The sequence below is a fragment of the Temnothorax nylanderi genome, unplaced genomic scaffold (assembly GCF_030848795.1).
Source record: "Temnothorax nylanderi isolate EJ_2023f unplaced genomic scaffold, tnyl_v1.0 TNYL_tig0074_pilon, whole genome shotgun sequence".
NCBI lineage: Eukaryota > Metazoa > Arthropoda > Insecta > Hymenoptera > Formicidae > Temnothorax > Temnothorax nylanderi.
Genome location: NW_027249136.1, coordinates 5,702 through 22,577, shown reverse-complemented (window position 1 = coordinate 22,577; position 16,876 = coordinate 5,702). Strand labels below are relative to the sequence as shown.

Genomic DNA, 16,876 nt, shown 5'->3' with positions numbered 1-16,876 from the left:
TTAGGTACGGCGCGCAACAAGAATCAGCATCAGCCAGCAAGGTGAGTCGTGGCGAAAGGTGAAGCATCTCTAGAACGAGAACGAGAACGAGAACGAGAACGAGAACGAAAACGAGAACGAAAACGAGTACGAGCGATGCGATCGCTCTCATCCGCAACCGGACTCATCCGTACGTGACTCTCTTTGTGTGTGCGCATTCCATCTACTTCCGATCTGCTTGTACTCAAAACTGTCTCTCGGACAAGACGAATATATCGACGCAAACTTTTCCGTCTCATTTAATCTCTGGCGGAATAGGATGGCGGCAGATGATCCCCTCTGTCAGGAACCTTTGGTGTCCGTCGAATTCGAGGTTTTTGGAAAAGTACAGGGTGAGTACTGTCGAACTATATGTATTGTTCACGGGTAGGGTAGGAGGTAAATTATATACGAACGCGAGCACTGAATACGATTTTAAACTGTCACTTATACAGATTGTGAATATGTGAATATCGTTTCTTTTTTTACGTCGCCGTCGCACACGTTCACACGTTAGATTTTCTCGATTTCAAAGTTTTCCCGCAATACGATCGTTGAGTTTTGTTTTTTTTTTATATTACTAGACATTACAGACGCGCGCGCTTCGCGCGCGCCATTTAGCTTTAACATTATGCTATTACTATTACACTATTAACCCTTGATACACACAACTGTCAAAATATACAATGACAGCTGCAAATAACTCGCACAACGCATCGAGATAACCAATCGGCATCGCGGAAAAGAGGCTTCAATTTTTCGATACAAACGAAATTCACTCAGTTAACACGCCTTTTTTAAAAGTGGAAATGTAGCAAACTCTCGTATACTTTTTATATTTTGTCTCTACCTCATAACACGCATAATCTTACCTACAACAGGGTTAATTATATTTATGTTGGATATAATTATTTTATATAAATAAGTAAATGAATAATCACGCTCGTACCAATTTATTTTTGTATATATATTATTATATTAAAATAATAAATTTTTCAAGTTGTTTTTAATCCAACAACTATTTTTGCTCGTTTATTGGCCTTGTTCATTTATTGTATTTTATATAGCTGCAAATCTCTGCGTTCGATTAGAAGGGTATACCTTTGGCATTTGTTGCATTTGAACCGACGCGGACGTCAGTAATATCAGTCTTACGTACGCGTCTTACATATACGCGTGTCCGACGTTCGATACTTGTGTGTGTTGAGCATAAATGACAATAGCATATATGTACTCTTTTATGTAAGAATTTGGCATCTATTTAGCTGGTTGTTAGCAGAAATAATAAAATTCTTCAACGAAATTGCAGGTGTATATTTTCCAAAATACGTGAGGGATATATGTGTGCAATTGGAAATCTGTGGTTGGGTGAAAAATAGTAAGACTGGCACGATTCTCGGAAAGATGCAAGGACCTCGAGCGCTTGTCGATCAGATGTAAGTCTTTTTGAAATTGAATCTGTTCAAATCTATCGATCTGGAATAGCCGGACTATTTAGCTAGAAAAAAAGGCCATCCAATTTATTACGTTACTTATTATTACTTGTACCGACAGCGTTTGCGTACTCATGCGGTTCCTCGATCGTGGTACGTGGCCTTGACTAACAATTGCCATGTAACAAGTGATATGTTGAAAACTGACTTTAACAACGACTTAATGAAATAATGACGCAGGGACGTATTATCTCTTTCCTTTGTCGCGATTGTCACATCTACGTCCTGGCGCGGCCATCGACATTGGAAGAGTACAGGCCATCTTACACGACGGATGATTTCAAGTTTCCTAAAAGATCTCGAGATAGTGGAAAAGCTAATTGACCTAAATCTCCAAGTTTAATATGAATAAAACACACACACACACACACACACACACGCACACGCACACGCACGCACGCACGCACGCATAGTTTCGATAAGAAAACGAAATGGAATGCATTTGCCCTTGAAAGGAGAACGACCGAGTCATTGAAGAGAAATGTAGAAAAAAGTACTTGAATGAATTATACACGAAATGTAAATGTGAGTCAGATCAAACTAAGGAAAATGCCAATTTCTTTCTTTCACGTTCGCGTTCACGTGAATGGTTATGCGTTGAAATTATTACTTCACAGATATGATGCTTGCATTCAAAGCAGTTTAATTGCTAGTCAGATATGTTATAACGGTATTATAGTAAAGAATTCAACGCTGTACGTAAGAGAGAACTGTCATTAAAATAACATGTCCCCCTCCCTCTTTCTCTCTCTCTCTCTCTCTCTCTGTGAAATGTATCATTAATTACACGCTATTTATAATATGTAATCACTCAATTACAAAAAGTTCATTTCGACAACTTTGCGTTAATATATCTGCATTCGGTCTAATTAAACGCTAATTATAATTTCTAAGTGTGTGAAGCATTAGTGTGGCAAATGCATTCGTATACAGAACGCACACTTGGTCAACGACGTTGTGTTTGGTAACAACAAAAATAACGATGTCGACAACGTAATTGGCAACACATCAAACATTTGTATGGCCTTCTTAAACTTATGAAATTGACCATCGCTTAATTTTTTGTCTGGCAATTGCATCTATACAAAAGCATATCTGTGTTTGACATTGTGAAAAATGACACGTGCTTTCGGGTCTTTTTAAAAAAGACCGAAAAGACTCGGCAGCGATCGTTTATCGCTAGGCACGTTATATACTATCAACAAAACAACATTTATAATAGCTTTAATATGTAACGTGTAATAAATCTAATTCCCAGGGCACAGTGGTTAACCGCAGTGGGCAGTCCAGGTAGTGAGATACATCATTGCGAGTTTACAAATTGGGAAACTGTTACAAAGCAGCAATATCAAGGTTTTGTGATTCGTTTCTGAGTATAGCGCGCGCGCGCGCACACATATACAAAAATTCCACACATCCGGAACATTGTGCGACAATTTTATAAAATACGTATCAGTATCTTAATTTACCTCGACAGTTTACGTACGATTCGGGTGAGATATAATATTTGATTTGTATTTTTAATAAATTATAGATCCCTTATAAAAACTTTTAAAAGGTGATTATACTCTCAAGGATATATATTCCAGAGAAAATGTTTTATTCGATTACAGCGTGGTAATTGGAATGTTTAGAATTTGAAACTCCAAGACTCTATATAGATTCTCCTTGTCCAAGTTGTACAAGTGTAAGGATGCCAGATAAATTATACGCGCACTTTGGAATAGGAGTTCAATTAATGTCCTGTGATATAATAGCATACCAGAACGTAAAATATTACGTGCGTACAGATACGCAATCGCTCCTCGAAACAGAGAGCTTATAGGTATACGGAACATTGTAACGGGATCGCGCGCGCTCGTAATTCCGGAAAAATTAAATAATTAAATTGTCCGTAATACACCAAACAATATGTAACAATTCGTATTTATTCTTTGCATACCACTTTGCAACTTGAAATTACCACTAACTTCTTTTGGCATTATTACGCACAAATATATTGTTTTTCCATTGAAGACAATTTATTGGCTTTATGCCTATTCTCGTTTCGTTGTATTAATATACACGTTGCACGGTTCCATAAAATTCTTTTACTCTCAGCTTTCCACTTGATAATATCACGGGACATAGTTTACAAAATCCATGGTTAGTTGTTATCTTCATAAATAAATGTTGCGTCTAACATTAACAGTATAATATGATAATCACTGTGAATTTTAGGTAAATGCACAGATACTCGTCGAATCAATTCCACAGTGTCAGCATTCGAACAGTTTGTACAGACTACTTCAGGCATGTTCTGGGAAAAATTGAACGGTCAGGAACGATCCCTCCAAAAATTTGATAAATATGTATAAGAAATTTGCATCGCACTCACCAGACTTTCCAAGTATCTTGTAAGTGCTGGACTCATTCGTGACATTTCTTCCAGAAGATTAGGTGTTTTTGAGAGATATGCCATCATTCTTCTTCCAGCTATAGGCAATAAGTTTGCAGCCAAACGTTCGATATCGGTTACCGCTGTAGTTACCTAACAGTATATATATATATATATATATATATATATATTATTATATATAATAGATGTAAGTATAGACGTATTATGTAGTACATGGCGTAATTGTAAGCATCTGTATCGTATGCGTTGTGTGTGCGTGTGTGTATATACCGCACGTGCGCTCGCCCTAACATACACGCATGCAAGCGCACAAAAGTGAAGTGAATAAATGAATTTGTTACATATCCACCTCTTCTGCCAAACGATCGAAACCGTTTATGTACAGCTGACAGGCTTGGTGTATCCTCAACTCGTCATTATTAATTTTCCAGATAGACGCTAACGTTTGACACTTGCTCATCCACGAGATAGCATGTGTCGAACTAACCGTCACACCGTCAGTAGTCTCCCGATGAATAAATTCCATTGATGCTGTAATTACTCTACACAAAAATTCTGTACGTATATTATCCCTCTTGGCGTCTCGGTACCATGTGAGCATCGCTTTGTCCGTTATGTCTTGAAAGAGATAGGGCTGTACCTGCAGTGAGCAACAACAAATCAATGTTGTTGGTTGTACATGAACGTGTATACAATTAATTTATCAAAAGTATTTTGTTATGTGTTTGTGACTTACCACGGATTCGAACAAGTTATTTAATGGTTTCAACATTTTCAAGTTGAGACACGCCATCATGTACAGGACATTAGCCACTTGCACGTGTAACAAAATCATGTCGTACCACGCTGGAGTTGTGGAGACTGCCAGCGCGGCAAACGGTTGTGGTCCACCGACGTGTCCGTCCCACAATTCTTCCGACTTTATTACCGCATCGTCTCCTCGTTTGATTATCTCGGTCTACGTAGCGTAAATCAACACTCGTATACTATCAAGTTGAAATTTAAATAATTTTCTATAAAGTAATTTTCTGTACCCGTCTTGTACATACATCGATAAATATATCCAAGAAAGTAACGCAGTGTTGTAAAAACGTTGTCACTTGAATGTCAGATAAACCGATGTCTTGCATACATAATCTCTCCTTTGGTAACTTTCCGAGTTTGTTCATCAACTTTGCCGTCGCTTCCATCCTTCTCTTTATGTGAAGCGTCCACAACAGACAGCAGACGCCTGTCGAATAAGCATAAACGTAGAGCAGTCTGCTGCTCTAGAGTAAAAAGCAATGTAGAAGTGCATTTACCATGCTTCATATTCTTCATGGGTATTTGTCGTAAAACGGTCAAGGCAGCTGCGAGCGAATCCAACCGAGTGACATCTTTATCCCAGGACATGGCAAACTCCCAGCATAAATTGGCCAATAGAACGCTGCTCGTTAAACTGTACGGAAAGTGGCGTTTGAGTAGGGCCATATTGTCTAGAGAAGAAACGAGAAAGAGATATTTAAATTACGACAAAACGTACATAGTTTTAAGTTTTTTAAGGGATCATTGTTTCTTCAAGCGATATGTCTTGCCTAAAACGCACGCTTCCGCAGTCGCATCAACTTTCGCCTCGTCTCCGATTTCTACCGATAAAGAAAGAAGTTTCGTTCGTTCGTGTTGAGGTACTTGGACAGCAGTCGCTTCATTCAGCGTATCGTCAGCGGTCAATTGTGTAGACTCCACCATTGACAATTGCAACTGATCGAATTCCACGTCGGTCGTGTCGATTAACCGCGCTGGATCGACACCTGTTGTACCGAGCCACTTTGCAACCAGTTCAGACACCGAACCTGACTCGACGAACAAGAGTGAAGAAAACATAGAGGAGCGTAGAGTGCCAAACCGAGACGCGAATACCGTTTAATTAACTGTACTGTACAGAGGGGATGAGCCCCCCGCGAGTTTAAATAATTACCTCTTCCTCTAGAGAGAATCGATGCTAAAGAAATGTCGTTTCGCGCGAATGGCAGAGCAAAGAATCGTGTCGTCTCATCTGGTACAACTCGCTGACTAAAGAGTTGGAATCAGGCTTGTCATTTGTCACGGTAGCAAAAATCACGACGTGTATTTAACCATGCATCCCACAACATATCCTATATAGCGATACGCACCTAACAACAGCATTCAAAATAGTGATATCCTCAAGATTCCCGATCAACACGGCGAATTGACAGGTATCGTTACTGACACGTTCCCATTCACTAATCGAACTGTACGTTTCGTCGTCCGGTGTGACGTCCGTCGGCTTACTATTCTCCGATACATCTATTTTGGTTACATTGTTCCCATTTTTTATGTTTTTTTCCTCTTCGTTTCCATTATTATTTCCCAACTTTGCAAGTTTCTGACTTTGCAATCTCTCCTTATACTTCTCTAGAGTCATAGCGGTCGCCCTACACGCCAACGCAGCGGTAAACGCGTTGAAAGGTTTCGTAGATTCCGTCAGGATAGCGCGTACGTTTTTCCACCATGAAGAAACCTCGTTATATTCGACACATATTTCTTCCACATCTGTTTGATTTCAATTAAATTCAATGGATCAAACGTGGGAACTAATTACGGATACCTGATACTTAAAAGGAAATTTACCGGTTAACAAACAAATGACACGCAGCAGCTGCGTAAAGCGTTTTAATTCAATTTCCGAAAACTTGGCTTCTTCCTTGCGCGTCCAATACATTAGTGCCAGTCGCATGAAAATAAACGGTTGAACGTTACTGTCTTTAGCCGCTTGCCGCCATTTCTCCATCATATCGTCGGATGACATCCGTCTTTGGTATATCAATCGTGCTAAAAGTTACATTAAATCGCATTTCATAAGAATATACGATATACAATCTCACGATAATACGGCATGTTTTCAACTATTAAAATGTATATATATACTTACAAATCTCGTGTAAATTATCCTCCTTTACATCTTTTCGTAACCCAATCAATCTCGATGTTCCCAATTCGAAGCACGATAGAAAATCAAAGAACGCATTTTCATCCTTAAATTTCACTTTAGTTTCTGCCGAAACGTCACCACCTCTGCTGAAGTTGCTCAACATTTTAGCCAATTTGGTAACACGATTTACTTCTCGTTCCGAAGTTAATAAAGTCAAAGATAAATTTTTAGCATTCGTTGCGTCACCTACTGTTGCAATATCGCACTCGGATGGTATATCAAGTTGAGACTCGACATATTTATAAAATGTAATTATTCGTTGCAACTGCATTGTCAATTGACAAAGCATCTTGGCGGTAGGCTCCAATTCTTCTTCTTCTTCTTCTTCCGATCCTTTCTCCTCTTTTTCTTTTCCTTCCTCTTCTGTAATAAGATATTAACAATACATTCGTATTGTGCGCATCCCTATATTTGTAATACTATTGTAATACTACATTATAGCGCGGAACATTTTATGGAAAGCGGTGTGTACCTCGTTTTACTATAAAACAATCCGTCGCAGCGAGCAAAGCGTCCGGTAAAATATGCTTGCTGTTCATTAAAACCTCTATCGTCTGTACCCGAATTTCATTCGTTTCCAAACTCAGACAAGTATTAGCAACTTTGGAAACTAATCTCGCCTCATTAAAATCCTCTTCCCTCAGAAATGTTCGCAGTTTCCTAAGTAGATGTATGTCGCGTGCCCGTTTTCCGTTTTTGCTATTAAGCGCAAAGTGAAATGGAACACAAATCTCTTTTAATCCTCCAAGCGGATCGATAAATACACAAGAATATTGCGCTTTATTCTTCGATAAAACGGCACTGTCATTCGCGCCAAGAAAACCATAATTAATGTACAGTAATCTGCAAGAGACAAGTGTACGTCAGACGAGTACGTTCACACGAGAGAGACACACGAGACGAAAGTGGAGGACGAAACGGATGGAAAACATAGAAGCAGAGGATAGAGAGCGATAGATCGCCGACTTACCGTCCATTTTTGCTAGCGGTAAACGTAGTGATCTTTGGACCTTGCTGTATACTCCAAATATCAATCACACCTTTCTTTGGCGCGTATACAACTAAAAATAGTGCGGTGCGCAAGAAAGCTTTACGTCCAGATTTATCAATATTCTTGCGTATTCCACGATCTCTCTCCTCGGCGACTTCAATCCAACCACACTGAGCGTCGCGATATCCTTTCCACATCCTCAGAGCTATACCCTTTTTATTATTTACGAGAATTACTCTACCCATAGCGTCCGATATTACCGAAAACATCTTGTTCGGGCTTGAAACGATGCAATCACCTTCTCTCATAATATCGCTTAAACCAAATCGACACGTCATTGTCTCTATGGATTCATGGCTAATACCTTTCGATGCTTCAGACGCTGCATTCTTGGACGTTCCACGAAACCACCTGAGGAAAAAGACAATTTATCCCACTAAATTAATTCTTTGGAAATTCTCGGAGACGTATGCGGTGCACTAGTGCGCGGCCAAGGCTCGTTTATTATTTGTTGTCGTATATTTAAGGTCGCTTAAATACCGCACGTTCGAGAACTTTTTAGCCAATAAAAAAATCCGTATGGATGCTGTACAGAGATCATTTTACTGGCGAAAAAGTATTTCAAGAGGTATTTAAGACGACCCGTAAATATAAAAATTGACTAAAAACTAAATCACTTACGGTACAGCAGTACCAATAGCGTTAGCCAGTTTGCTCGCCATAGCAATAGCGACATCCGACAGCACCGGTGCGTTACCACCTTCCAGTGCGTAATGGAATCCTACAAATGGTCGTTTTCCGGTCGCAATGACTAAATTGTGTTGCGGCGCACTCGATCTGTACGTTGCATTATATCCACCGCATATCGAAGCTGTCATTAAATGGTCAAAGCTATTTATCGACGTTGTACCAATCACTTCTAAATCGTTTGTAATGTCTTGATTTTTGAACGTCCATCTTTTGTACGACAAATTTGTAACCGGTGGTAAATCATTGCAATTCGCTTGAACTGTAAAAAAAATAGAAAAATAAAAAAATAGGTAATTGAAATCTTAAGCGAAGGACAATGGGAGCAGTGAAGAACGATATACCTTTAGCCAAATGATTTCTACAGGCACGTAAAGTTGAAAATAACGGAAATCCTTGTAATATACAAACACCACTGTTGTATAAAATATAAACTTCTTCGCTAGAGCCGGCATCACCAGCGTGTTTGGGTAAGCAAAACGATCGACACTTAATTCCTAAAATCGACTCGTTATGGATTTGCTCCCCAAAGAGCAACGCACCCGTCTGATAAAAACAGAATAACGACGTAACAAATGGACGAAACGGAATAATACAATAGTAAAAGAAGAAATTAATACTCTCTTACTTCCGTGTAGAATCTAACGAATCCTGTATTATATCCAACAGCTATACAGGTCCAATCTGGACCGGCAGCCTTTCCTAAAGATATCAAAGGTAAGCAGATCACCGACGTTACCCATTCACTGAAAACAGCCTTCGTTATAATTTAATTAAAAAATATTTTTGTAGTATAATTTAACAATGTTACGTACTTTGCTTCTTTCGTCACTTCTCCGTGCCACGTTACATGAAACTTGGTTTTTACCTCGCCTAATTCTTGCGAATCCCATCTCGCTATTAATAAATATAAAAAAACATATTTAAAATTTTATAACTATGCACGTGTATGTATGTGTGTGTGTACGTGTTATATATATAAATCAAGCCCTCTCATCAACTTATAATGTCTTGGATTATACTTGATTGTCTTTGGAAAAAAAATATATATATATATATTATATATACACATGTGCAAATATTCAAAAAAGTATTTGCACATTCAGTTGTCTTTCAATAACTTTATTCGAAGGAATAATACGTAATTATGAATTGTATCCATAAGTAACTTATTATATATAAATATATATACTGTACCTAATAAATTACTTATGAATACAACTTGTAATTATTCCTTCGAATAATGTTATTGTAAGAAAACTGGGTATGCAAATACTTTTTTGATCCACAGAGTGACGTCAAATGACATATTAATAACGTCTTAATGACGTCTCTAACATCAATAAAATGTCATTAAGACGTCCTTAGACGTCATCCTGCTACCCGAGTTCTTTTTATGACAACGTGTAAATGATACTATACAAGATTTGCGCCTACAAACAAATATAATCATCCTTGTATTCCAAGCCATCGTAAGTACATCTCCAACCGACGATAGCGATATAACACAGTCTTGAAGAGGTAATTCATCGCTCGGCATATACTCGACTGAAAGAAATGTACTGATAAACCAGAGAGTGCATATTATACTTATCATATCAAATAAAGAACTCACATTTGCTAACAGTATCGCAATAAAGCAATTTTTTAACATTATCCACGTCTGGTATGTTTGCTATTCCTTTAATTTGACAGGACATTACGCTTCGATGGTTATGTACAATGGTAACACTTCTGTAAACTTATTCTTCGTATTTACTTATTTCTTTTACCACAGTATTTAAATATATGATAAACATGGTCCGTTGTTGGATATAATAATACATACAGCACGTCCTTATTCAATAGAAATTGTCACTTTTAATTTTTAATTTTTTGATTGTCCCATAACGTATATTTTACTTGCTTTCTCTTCTAAAATCATACAAATTATTCGTTATCAATAGTGACAGAAGATTGACAACACACTGACACAACCTCGTTCACAAAACTTTTCTTAAAGCTGGATGCACAATTGGCGACGAGAAGATTCGGTGGCGCACCCGGCGAAACTACTGTAAGGGCCAACTTCACCAATTATAACCGACTTAGCAGGATTAACCAATAGAAATGAATCCACCCTGTTAACTTTAACCGACGGATAAGCTAAGGAGCAATTTCACCAACCACGGTTAGTGTCTGAGCAGAATAGCTGACTTATAATTTCAAGACAGTGTTTTATGCTTTAAATCTTTGTTTTTAGCAACGCACAATACTGTCTTGTGTCTCAAGTCTTAAACGAGCGTACAAAGTGTCAACATTGTAATGCTGGGTCTACAATGCGAGTCGCAAAGTCGTGAGTCGCAAGAATTGACCAATCACAGTCGAATTTGAGGAGAATAATCGACTGTGATTGGTCAATTCTTGCGACTCACGACTTTGCGACTCGCATTGTAGACCCAGCATAAAACTTGAGACACAAGAAAGTATTGTGCGTTGCTAAAAACAAAGATTTAAAGCATAAAACACTGTCTTAAAATTATAAGTCAGCTATTCTGCTCAGGCCCTTAGTTTAACCGACAATTAAAGTTAGCAGGATTGACCAATAGAAATGAATCCACCCTGCTTTCTATTGGTCAATCCTGCTAACTTTAACCGTCGGTTAAGCTAACAGACGTTGGTGAAATTGGCCCAAAGTGGTTGGTGAAATTGGCTTATTTATTAATAATGTCCATTTCTATCAACGCAGGTTAATTTTGATCTTGGTTTAACGCTTTAAGCGGGGAGCACACACTTCTGCACAACGCATAATGCGTAAAGCATAAGAAAACTGATTGGTCCATACACATGTGCATAAGAAAATAGACCAATCAGTTTTCTTATGCTTACATATTATGCGTTATGCAAAAGTCTGTGTTTCCCGCTTTACACGAAGTGGACGAAGAAGAACAAAGATCACAGAGATTGTAGAGCGGTCAGTCAACTTGGTAAATCGACTTGGTAGCCAAGAGCCACCAGCCATCCTCCGGCGTGCGTTTAATCCACCGGCCATCCTCCAGCGTGCGTTTAATCCATCGGCCATCCTCCGGCGTGCGTTTAATCTATCGGCCATCCACCAGCCATCCTCCGGCGTGCGTTTAATCCACCGGCCATCCTCCGGCGTGCGTTGAATCCATCGGACATCCACCAGCCATCCTCCGGCGTGCGTTTATTCCATCGGCCATCCTCCGGCGTGCGTTTAATCCACCGGCCATCCTTTTGCGTGCGTTTAATCCATCGGCCATCCACCAGCCATCCTCCGGGTTCGTATAATCCATCGGCCATCCTCCGGGGTGCGTTTAATCCACCGGCCATCCTCCGGCGTGCGTTGAATCCATCGGACATCCACCAGCCATCCTCCGGCGTGCGTTTATTCCATCGGCCATCTTCCGGCGTGCGTTTAATCCACCGGCCATCCTTTTGCGTGCGTTTAATCCATCGGCCATCCACCAGCCATTCTCCGGGTTTGTATAATCCATTGGCCATCCTCCGGGGTGCGTTTAATCCACCGGTCATCCTCCGGCGTGCGTTTAATCCATCGGCCATCCACCAGCCATCCTCCGGGTTCGTATAATCCATCGGCCATCCTCCGGGGTGCGTTTAAACCACCGGTCATCCTCCGGCGTGCGTTTAATCCATCGGCCATCCTCCGGGATCGTATAATCCATCGGCCATCCTCCGGGGTGCGTTTAAACCACCAGCCATCCTCCGGGATCGTATAATCCATCGGCCATCCTTCGGGGTGCGTTTAATCCACCGGCCATCCTCCGGCGTGCGTTTAATTCATCGGCAACTCTAGGAACGCGTCAGGGAGGTGAAAGTGAGTATCCCAGCCGAGTTCGAGTCGATCCGACCGGCGGAACCCGAATTCGCGAACCGGAGGGCCGATCGCGAAGCCGCGCTAGGAACGCGTCAGGGAGGTGAAAGTGAGTCACCCAGCCGAGTTTCGAGTCGATCCGACCGGCGGAACCCGAATTCGCGAACCGGAGGGCCGATCGCGAAGCCGCGCTAGGAACGCGTCAGGGAGGTGAAAGTGAGTCACCCAGCCGAGTTTCGAGTCGATCCGACCGGCGGAACCCGAATTCGCGAACCGGAAGTCCGATCGCGAAGCCGCGCTAGGAACGCGTCAGGATGGTGAAAGTGAGTCACCCAGCCGAGTTTCGAGTCGATCCGACCGGCGGAACCCGAATTCGCGAACCGGAGGCCGATCGCGAAGCCGCGCTAGGAACGCGTCAGGGAGGTGAAAGTGAGTCACCCAGCCGAGTTTCGAGTCGATCCGACCGGCGGAACCCGAATTCGCGAACCGGAGGGCCGATCGCGAAGCCGCGCTAGGAACGCGTCAGGAGGTGAAAGTGAGTCACCCAGCCGAGTTTCGAGTCGATCCGACCGGCGGAACCCGAATTCGCGAACCGGAGGGCCGATCGCGAAGCCGCGCTAGGAACGCGTCAGGGAGGTGAAAGTGAGTCACCCAGCCGAGTTTCGAGTCGATCCGACCGGCGGAACCCGAATTCGCGAACCGGAGGGCCGATCGCGAAGCCGCGCTAGGAACGCGTCAGGGAGGTGAAAGTGAGTCACCCAGCCGAGTTTCGAGTCGATCCGACCGGCGGAACCCGAATTCGCGAACCGGAGGGCCGATCGCGAAGCCGCGCTAGGAACGCGTCAGGGAGGTGAAAGTGAGTCACCCAGCCGAGTTTCGAGTCGATCCGACCGGCGGAACCCGAATTCGCGAACCGGAGGGCCGATCGCGAAGCCGCGCTAGGAACGCGTCAGGGAGGTGAAAGTGAGTCACCCAGCCGAGTTTCGAGTCGATCCGACCGGCGGAACCCGAATACGCGAACCGGAAGTCCGATCGCGAAGCCGCGCTAGGAACGCGTCAGGGATGGTGAAGTGAGTCACCCAGCCGAGTTATCGAGTCGATCCGACCGGCGGAACCCGAAATTCGCGAAACCGGAAGTCGATCGCGAAGCCGCTCTAGGAACGCGTCAGGAGGTGAAAGTGAGTCACCCAGCCGAGTTTCGAGTCGATCCGACCGGCGGAACCCGAATTCGCGAACCGGAGGCCGATCGCGAAGCCGCTCTAGGAACGCGTCAGGAGGTGAAAGTGAGTCATCCCAGCCGAGTTTCGAGTCGATCCGACCGGCGGAACCCGATTCGCGAACCAGGAAGGTCCGATCGCGAAGCCGTCTAGGAACGCGTCAGGGATGGTGAAAGTGAGTATCACCAGCCGAGTTTCGAGTCGATCCGACCGGCGGAACCCGAATTCGCGAACCGGAGGGCGCTCGCGAAGCCGCGCTAGGAACGCGTCAGGGATGGTAAAAGTGAGTCACCCAGCCGAGTTTCGAGTCGATCCGACCGGCGGAACCCGAAATTCGCAGAACCGGAGGCCGATCGCGAAGCCGCGCTAGGAACGCGTCAGGGAGGTGAAAGTGAGTATCCCAGCCGAGTTTCGAGTCGATCCGACCGGCGGAACCCGAATCGCGAACCGGAAGGCCGATCGCGAAGCCGCTCTAGGAACGCGTCAGGGATGGTGAAAGTGAGTCACCCAGCCGAGTTTCGAGTCGATCCGACCGGCGGAACCCGAATCCGCGAACCGGAAGGTCCGATCGCGAAGCCGCGCTAGGAACGCGTCAGGGAGGTGAAAGTGAGTCACCCAGCCGAGTTTCGAGTCGATCCGACCGGCGGAACCCGAATCGCGAACCGGAAGGGCCGATCGCGAAGCCGCTCTAGGAACGCGTCAGGGATGGTGAAAGTGAGTCACCCAGCCGAGTTTCGAGTCGATCCGACCGGCGGAACCCGAATTCGCGAACCGGAGGGCCGATCGCGAAGCCGCTCTAGGAACGCGTCAGGGAGGTGAAAGTGAGTCACCCAGCCGAGTTTCGAGTCGATCCGACCGGCGGAACCCGAATTCGCGAACCGTAAGGCCGATCGCGAAGCCGCGCTAGGAACGCGTCAGGGATGGTGAAAGTGAGTCACCCAGCCGAGTTTCGAGTCGATCCGACCGGCGGAACCCGAATTCCGCGAACCGGAAGGCCGATCGCGAAGCCGCGCTAGGAACGCGTCAGGATGGTGAAAGGGAGTCACCCAGCCGAGTTTCGAGTCGATCCGACCGGCGGAACCCGAATCCGCGAAGCCGTAAGGTCCGATCGCGAAGCCGCGCTAGGAACGCGTCAGGATGGTCAAAGTGAGTCACCCAGCCGAGTATCGAGACGATCCGACCGGCGGAACCCGAATTCGCGAACCGGAAGGCCGATCGCGAAGCCGCTCTAGGAACGCGTCAGGGTGGTGAAAGTGAGTCACCCAGCCGAGTTTCGAGTCGATCCGACCGGCGGAACCCGAATTCGCGAACCGGAGGGCCGATCGCGAAGCCGCGCTAGGAACGCGTCAGGGAGGTGAAAGTGAGTACCCAGCCGAGTTTCGAGGTCGATCCGACCGGCGGAACCCGAATTCGCGAACCGGAGGGCCGATCGCGAAGCCGCTCTAGGAACGCGTCAGGGAGGTGAAAGTGAGTCACCAGCCGAGTTTCGAGTCGATCCGACCGGCGGAACCGAATCCGCGAACCGGAAGGCCGATCGCGAAGCCGCTCTAGGAAGCGTCAGGGAGGTGAAAGTGAGTCACCCAGCCGAGTTTCGAGTCGATCCGACCGGCGGAACCCGAATTCGCGAACCGGAGGGCCGATCGCGAAGCCGCTCTAGGAACGCGTCAGGGAGGTGAAAGTGAGTCACCCAGCCGAGTTTCGAGTCGATCCGACCGGCGGAACCCGAATTCGCAACCGGAGTCCGATCGCGAAGCCGCTCTAGGAACGCGTCAGGGAGGTGAAAGTGAGTATCCCAGCCGAGTTTCGAGTCGATCCGACCGGCGGAACCCGAATTCGCGAACCGGAGGGCCGATCGCGAGCCGCTCTAGGAACGCGTCAGGGAGGTGAAAGTGAGTATCCCAGCCGAGTTTCGAGTCGATCCGACCGGCGGAACCCGAATCGCGAACCGGAGGGCCGATCGCGAAGCCGCTCTAGGAACGCGTCAGGGATGTGAAAGTGAGTCACCCAGCCGAGTTTCGAGTCGATCCGACCGGCGAACCCCGAATTCGCGAACCGGAGGGCCGATCGCGAAGCCGCTCTAGGAACGCTGTCAGGGATGGTGAAAGTGAGTATCCCAGCCGAGTTTCGAGTCGATCCGACCGGCGGAACCCGAATTCGCGAACCGGAGGGCCGATCGCGAAGCCGCTCTAGGAACGCGTCAGGGAGGTGAAAGTGAGTCACCCAGCCGAGTTTCGAGTCGATCCGACCGGCGGAACCCGAATTCGCGAACCGGAGGGCCGATCGCGAAGCCGCTCTAGGAACGCGTCAGGGTGGTGAAAGTGAGTCACCCAGCCGAGTTTCGAGTCGATCCGACCTGCGAACCCGAATTCGCAAACCGGAAGTCCGATCGCGAAGCCGCTCTAGGAACGCGTCAGGGAGGTGAAAGTGAGTCACCCAGTCGAGTTTCGAGTCGATCCGACCGGCGGAACCCGAATTCGCGAACCGGAGGGCCGATCGCGAAGCCGCGCTAGGAACGCGTCAGGGAGGTAAAAGGGAGTCACTCAGCCGAGTTTCGAGTTGATCCGACCGGCGGAACTCGAATCCGCGAACCGGAGGGCCGATCGCGAAGCCGCTCTAGGAACGCGTCAGGAAGGTGAAAGTGAGTATCCCAGCCGAGTTTCGAGTCGATCCGACCGGCGGAAGCGGAATAAGCGAACCGGAAGTCCTATCGCGAGGCCGCTCTAGGAACGCGTCAGGGAGGTGAAAGTGAGTCACCCAGCCGAGTTTCGAGATGATCCGACCGGCGGAACCCGAATTCGCGAACCGGAGGGCCGATCGCGAAGCCGCTCTAGGAACGCGTCAGGGAGGTGAAAGTGAGTATCCCAGCCGAGTTTCGAGTCGATCCGACCGGCGGAACCCGAATTCGCGAACCGGAGGGCCGATCGCGAAGCCGCTCTAGGAACGCGTCAGGGAGGTGAAAGTGAGTCACCCAGCCGAGTTTCGAGTCGATCCGACCGGCGGAACCCGAATTCGCGAACCGGAAGGCCGATCGCGAAGCCGCTCTAGGAACGCGTCAGGGAGGTGAAAGTGAGTCACCCAGCCGAGTTTCGAGTCGATCCGACCGGCGGAACCCGAATTCGCGAACCGGAGGGCCGATCGCGAAGCCGCTCTAGGAACGCGTCAGGAGGTGAAAGTGAGTATCCCAG

The 16,876-nt window shown here is 45.7% G+C and overlaps 2 protein-coding genes across 3 annotated transcripts; one reads left to right on the top strand and one right to left on the bottom strand.

The window, feature by feature from the left end:
* The first annotated feature begins 19 nt into the window (after positions 1-19).
* On the top strand, positions 20-4,253 carry LOC139774096 (acylphosphatase-2-like). The gene is made up of 3 exons (XM_071709068.1): positions 20-371; positions 1,328-1,454; positions 2,770-4,253. Exons 1-3 carry the CDS (start codon positions 299-301, stop codon positions 2,882-2,884), a joined length of 315 nt encoding a protein of 104 aa, XP_071565169.1. The 5' UTR covers positions 20-298; the 3' UTR covers positions 2,885-4,253.
* On the bottom strand, positions 3,422-10,634 carry LOC139774086 (rab3 GTPase-activating protein non-catalytic subunit-like). Of its 2 annotated transcripts, none has more exons than XM_071709036.1 (20): positions 10,468-10,634; positions 10,255-10,380; positions 10,077-10,187; positions 9,455-9,536; positions 9,268-9,385; positions 8,984-9,185; positions 8,574-8,901; positions 7,872-8,303; positions 7,374-7,744; positions 6,842-7,264; positions 6,541-6,741; positions 6,063-6,462; positions 5,867-5,961; positions 5,484-5,741; positions 5,211-5,384; positions 4,959-5,140; positions 4,646-4,867; positions 4,259-4,549; positions 3,889-4,041; positions 3,422-3,810 (listed from the first exon to the last, which is right to left on the bottom strand). In XM_071709036.1, the coding sequence occupies exons 2-20, from the start codon at positions 10,337-10,339 to the stop codon at positions 3,658-3,660; spliced, it is 4,281 nt and encodes a 1,426-aa protein (XP_071565137.1). In that variant the 5' UTR covers positions 10,340-10,380; positions 10,468-10,634; the 3' UTR covers positions 3,422-3,657. The 2 variants fall into 2 exon arrangements, with proteins under 2 accessions (XP_071565137.1, XP_071565136.1); XM_071709035.1 differs by having other exon boundaries at positions 10,255-10,373.
* Between the last annotated feature and the right edge of the window lie 6,242 nt (positions 10,635-16,876).

Excerpts from the sequence above, each read along its gene's own strand:
- LOC139774096 (XM_071709068.1), top strand. The coding sequence starts at position 299 with ATGGCGGCAGATGATCCCCTCTGTCAGGAACCTTTGGTGTCCGTCGAA. Across the intron at positions 372-1,327 it reads GGTTTTTGGAAAAGTACAGG|GTGTATATTTTCCAAAATAC; the intron begins GTGAGTACTGTC and ends ACGAAATTGCAG. Across the intron at positions 1,455-2,769 it reads CGAGCGCTTGTCGATCAGAT|GGCACAGTGGTTAACCGCAG; the intron begins GTAAGTCTTTTT and ends TCTAATTCCCAG.
- LOC139774086 (XM_071709036.1), bottom strand. The coding sequence starts at position 10,339 with ATGTCCTGTCAAATTAAAGGAATAGCAAACATACCAGACGTGGATAAT. Across the intron at positions 7,745-7,871 it reads ACCGCTAGCAAAAATGGACG|ATTACTGTACATTAATTATG; the intron begins GTAAGTCGGCGA and ends TGTCTCTTGCAG. Across the intron at positions 4,550-4,645 it reads ATAACTTGTTCGAATCCGTG|GTACAGCCCTATCTCTTTCA; the intron begins GTAAGTCACAAA and ends TGCTCACTGCAG.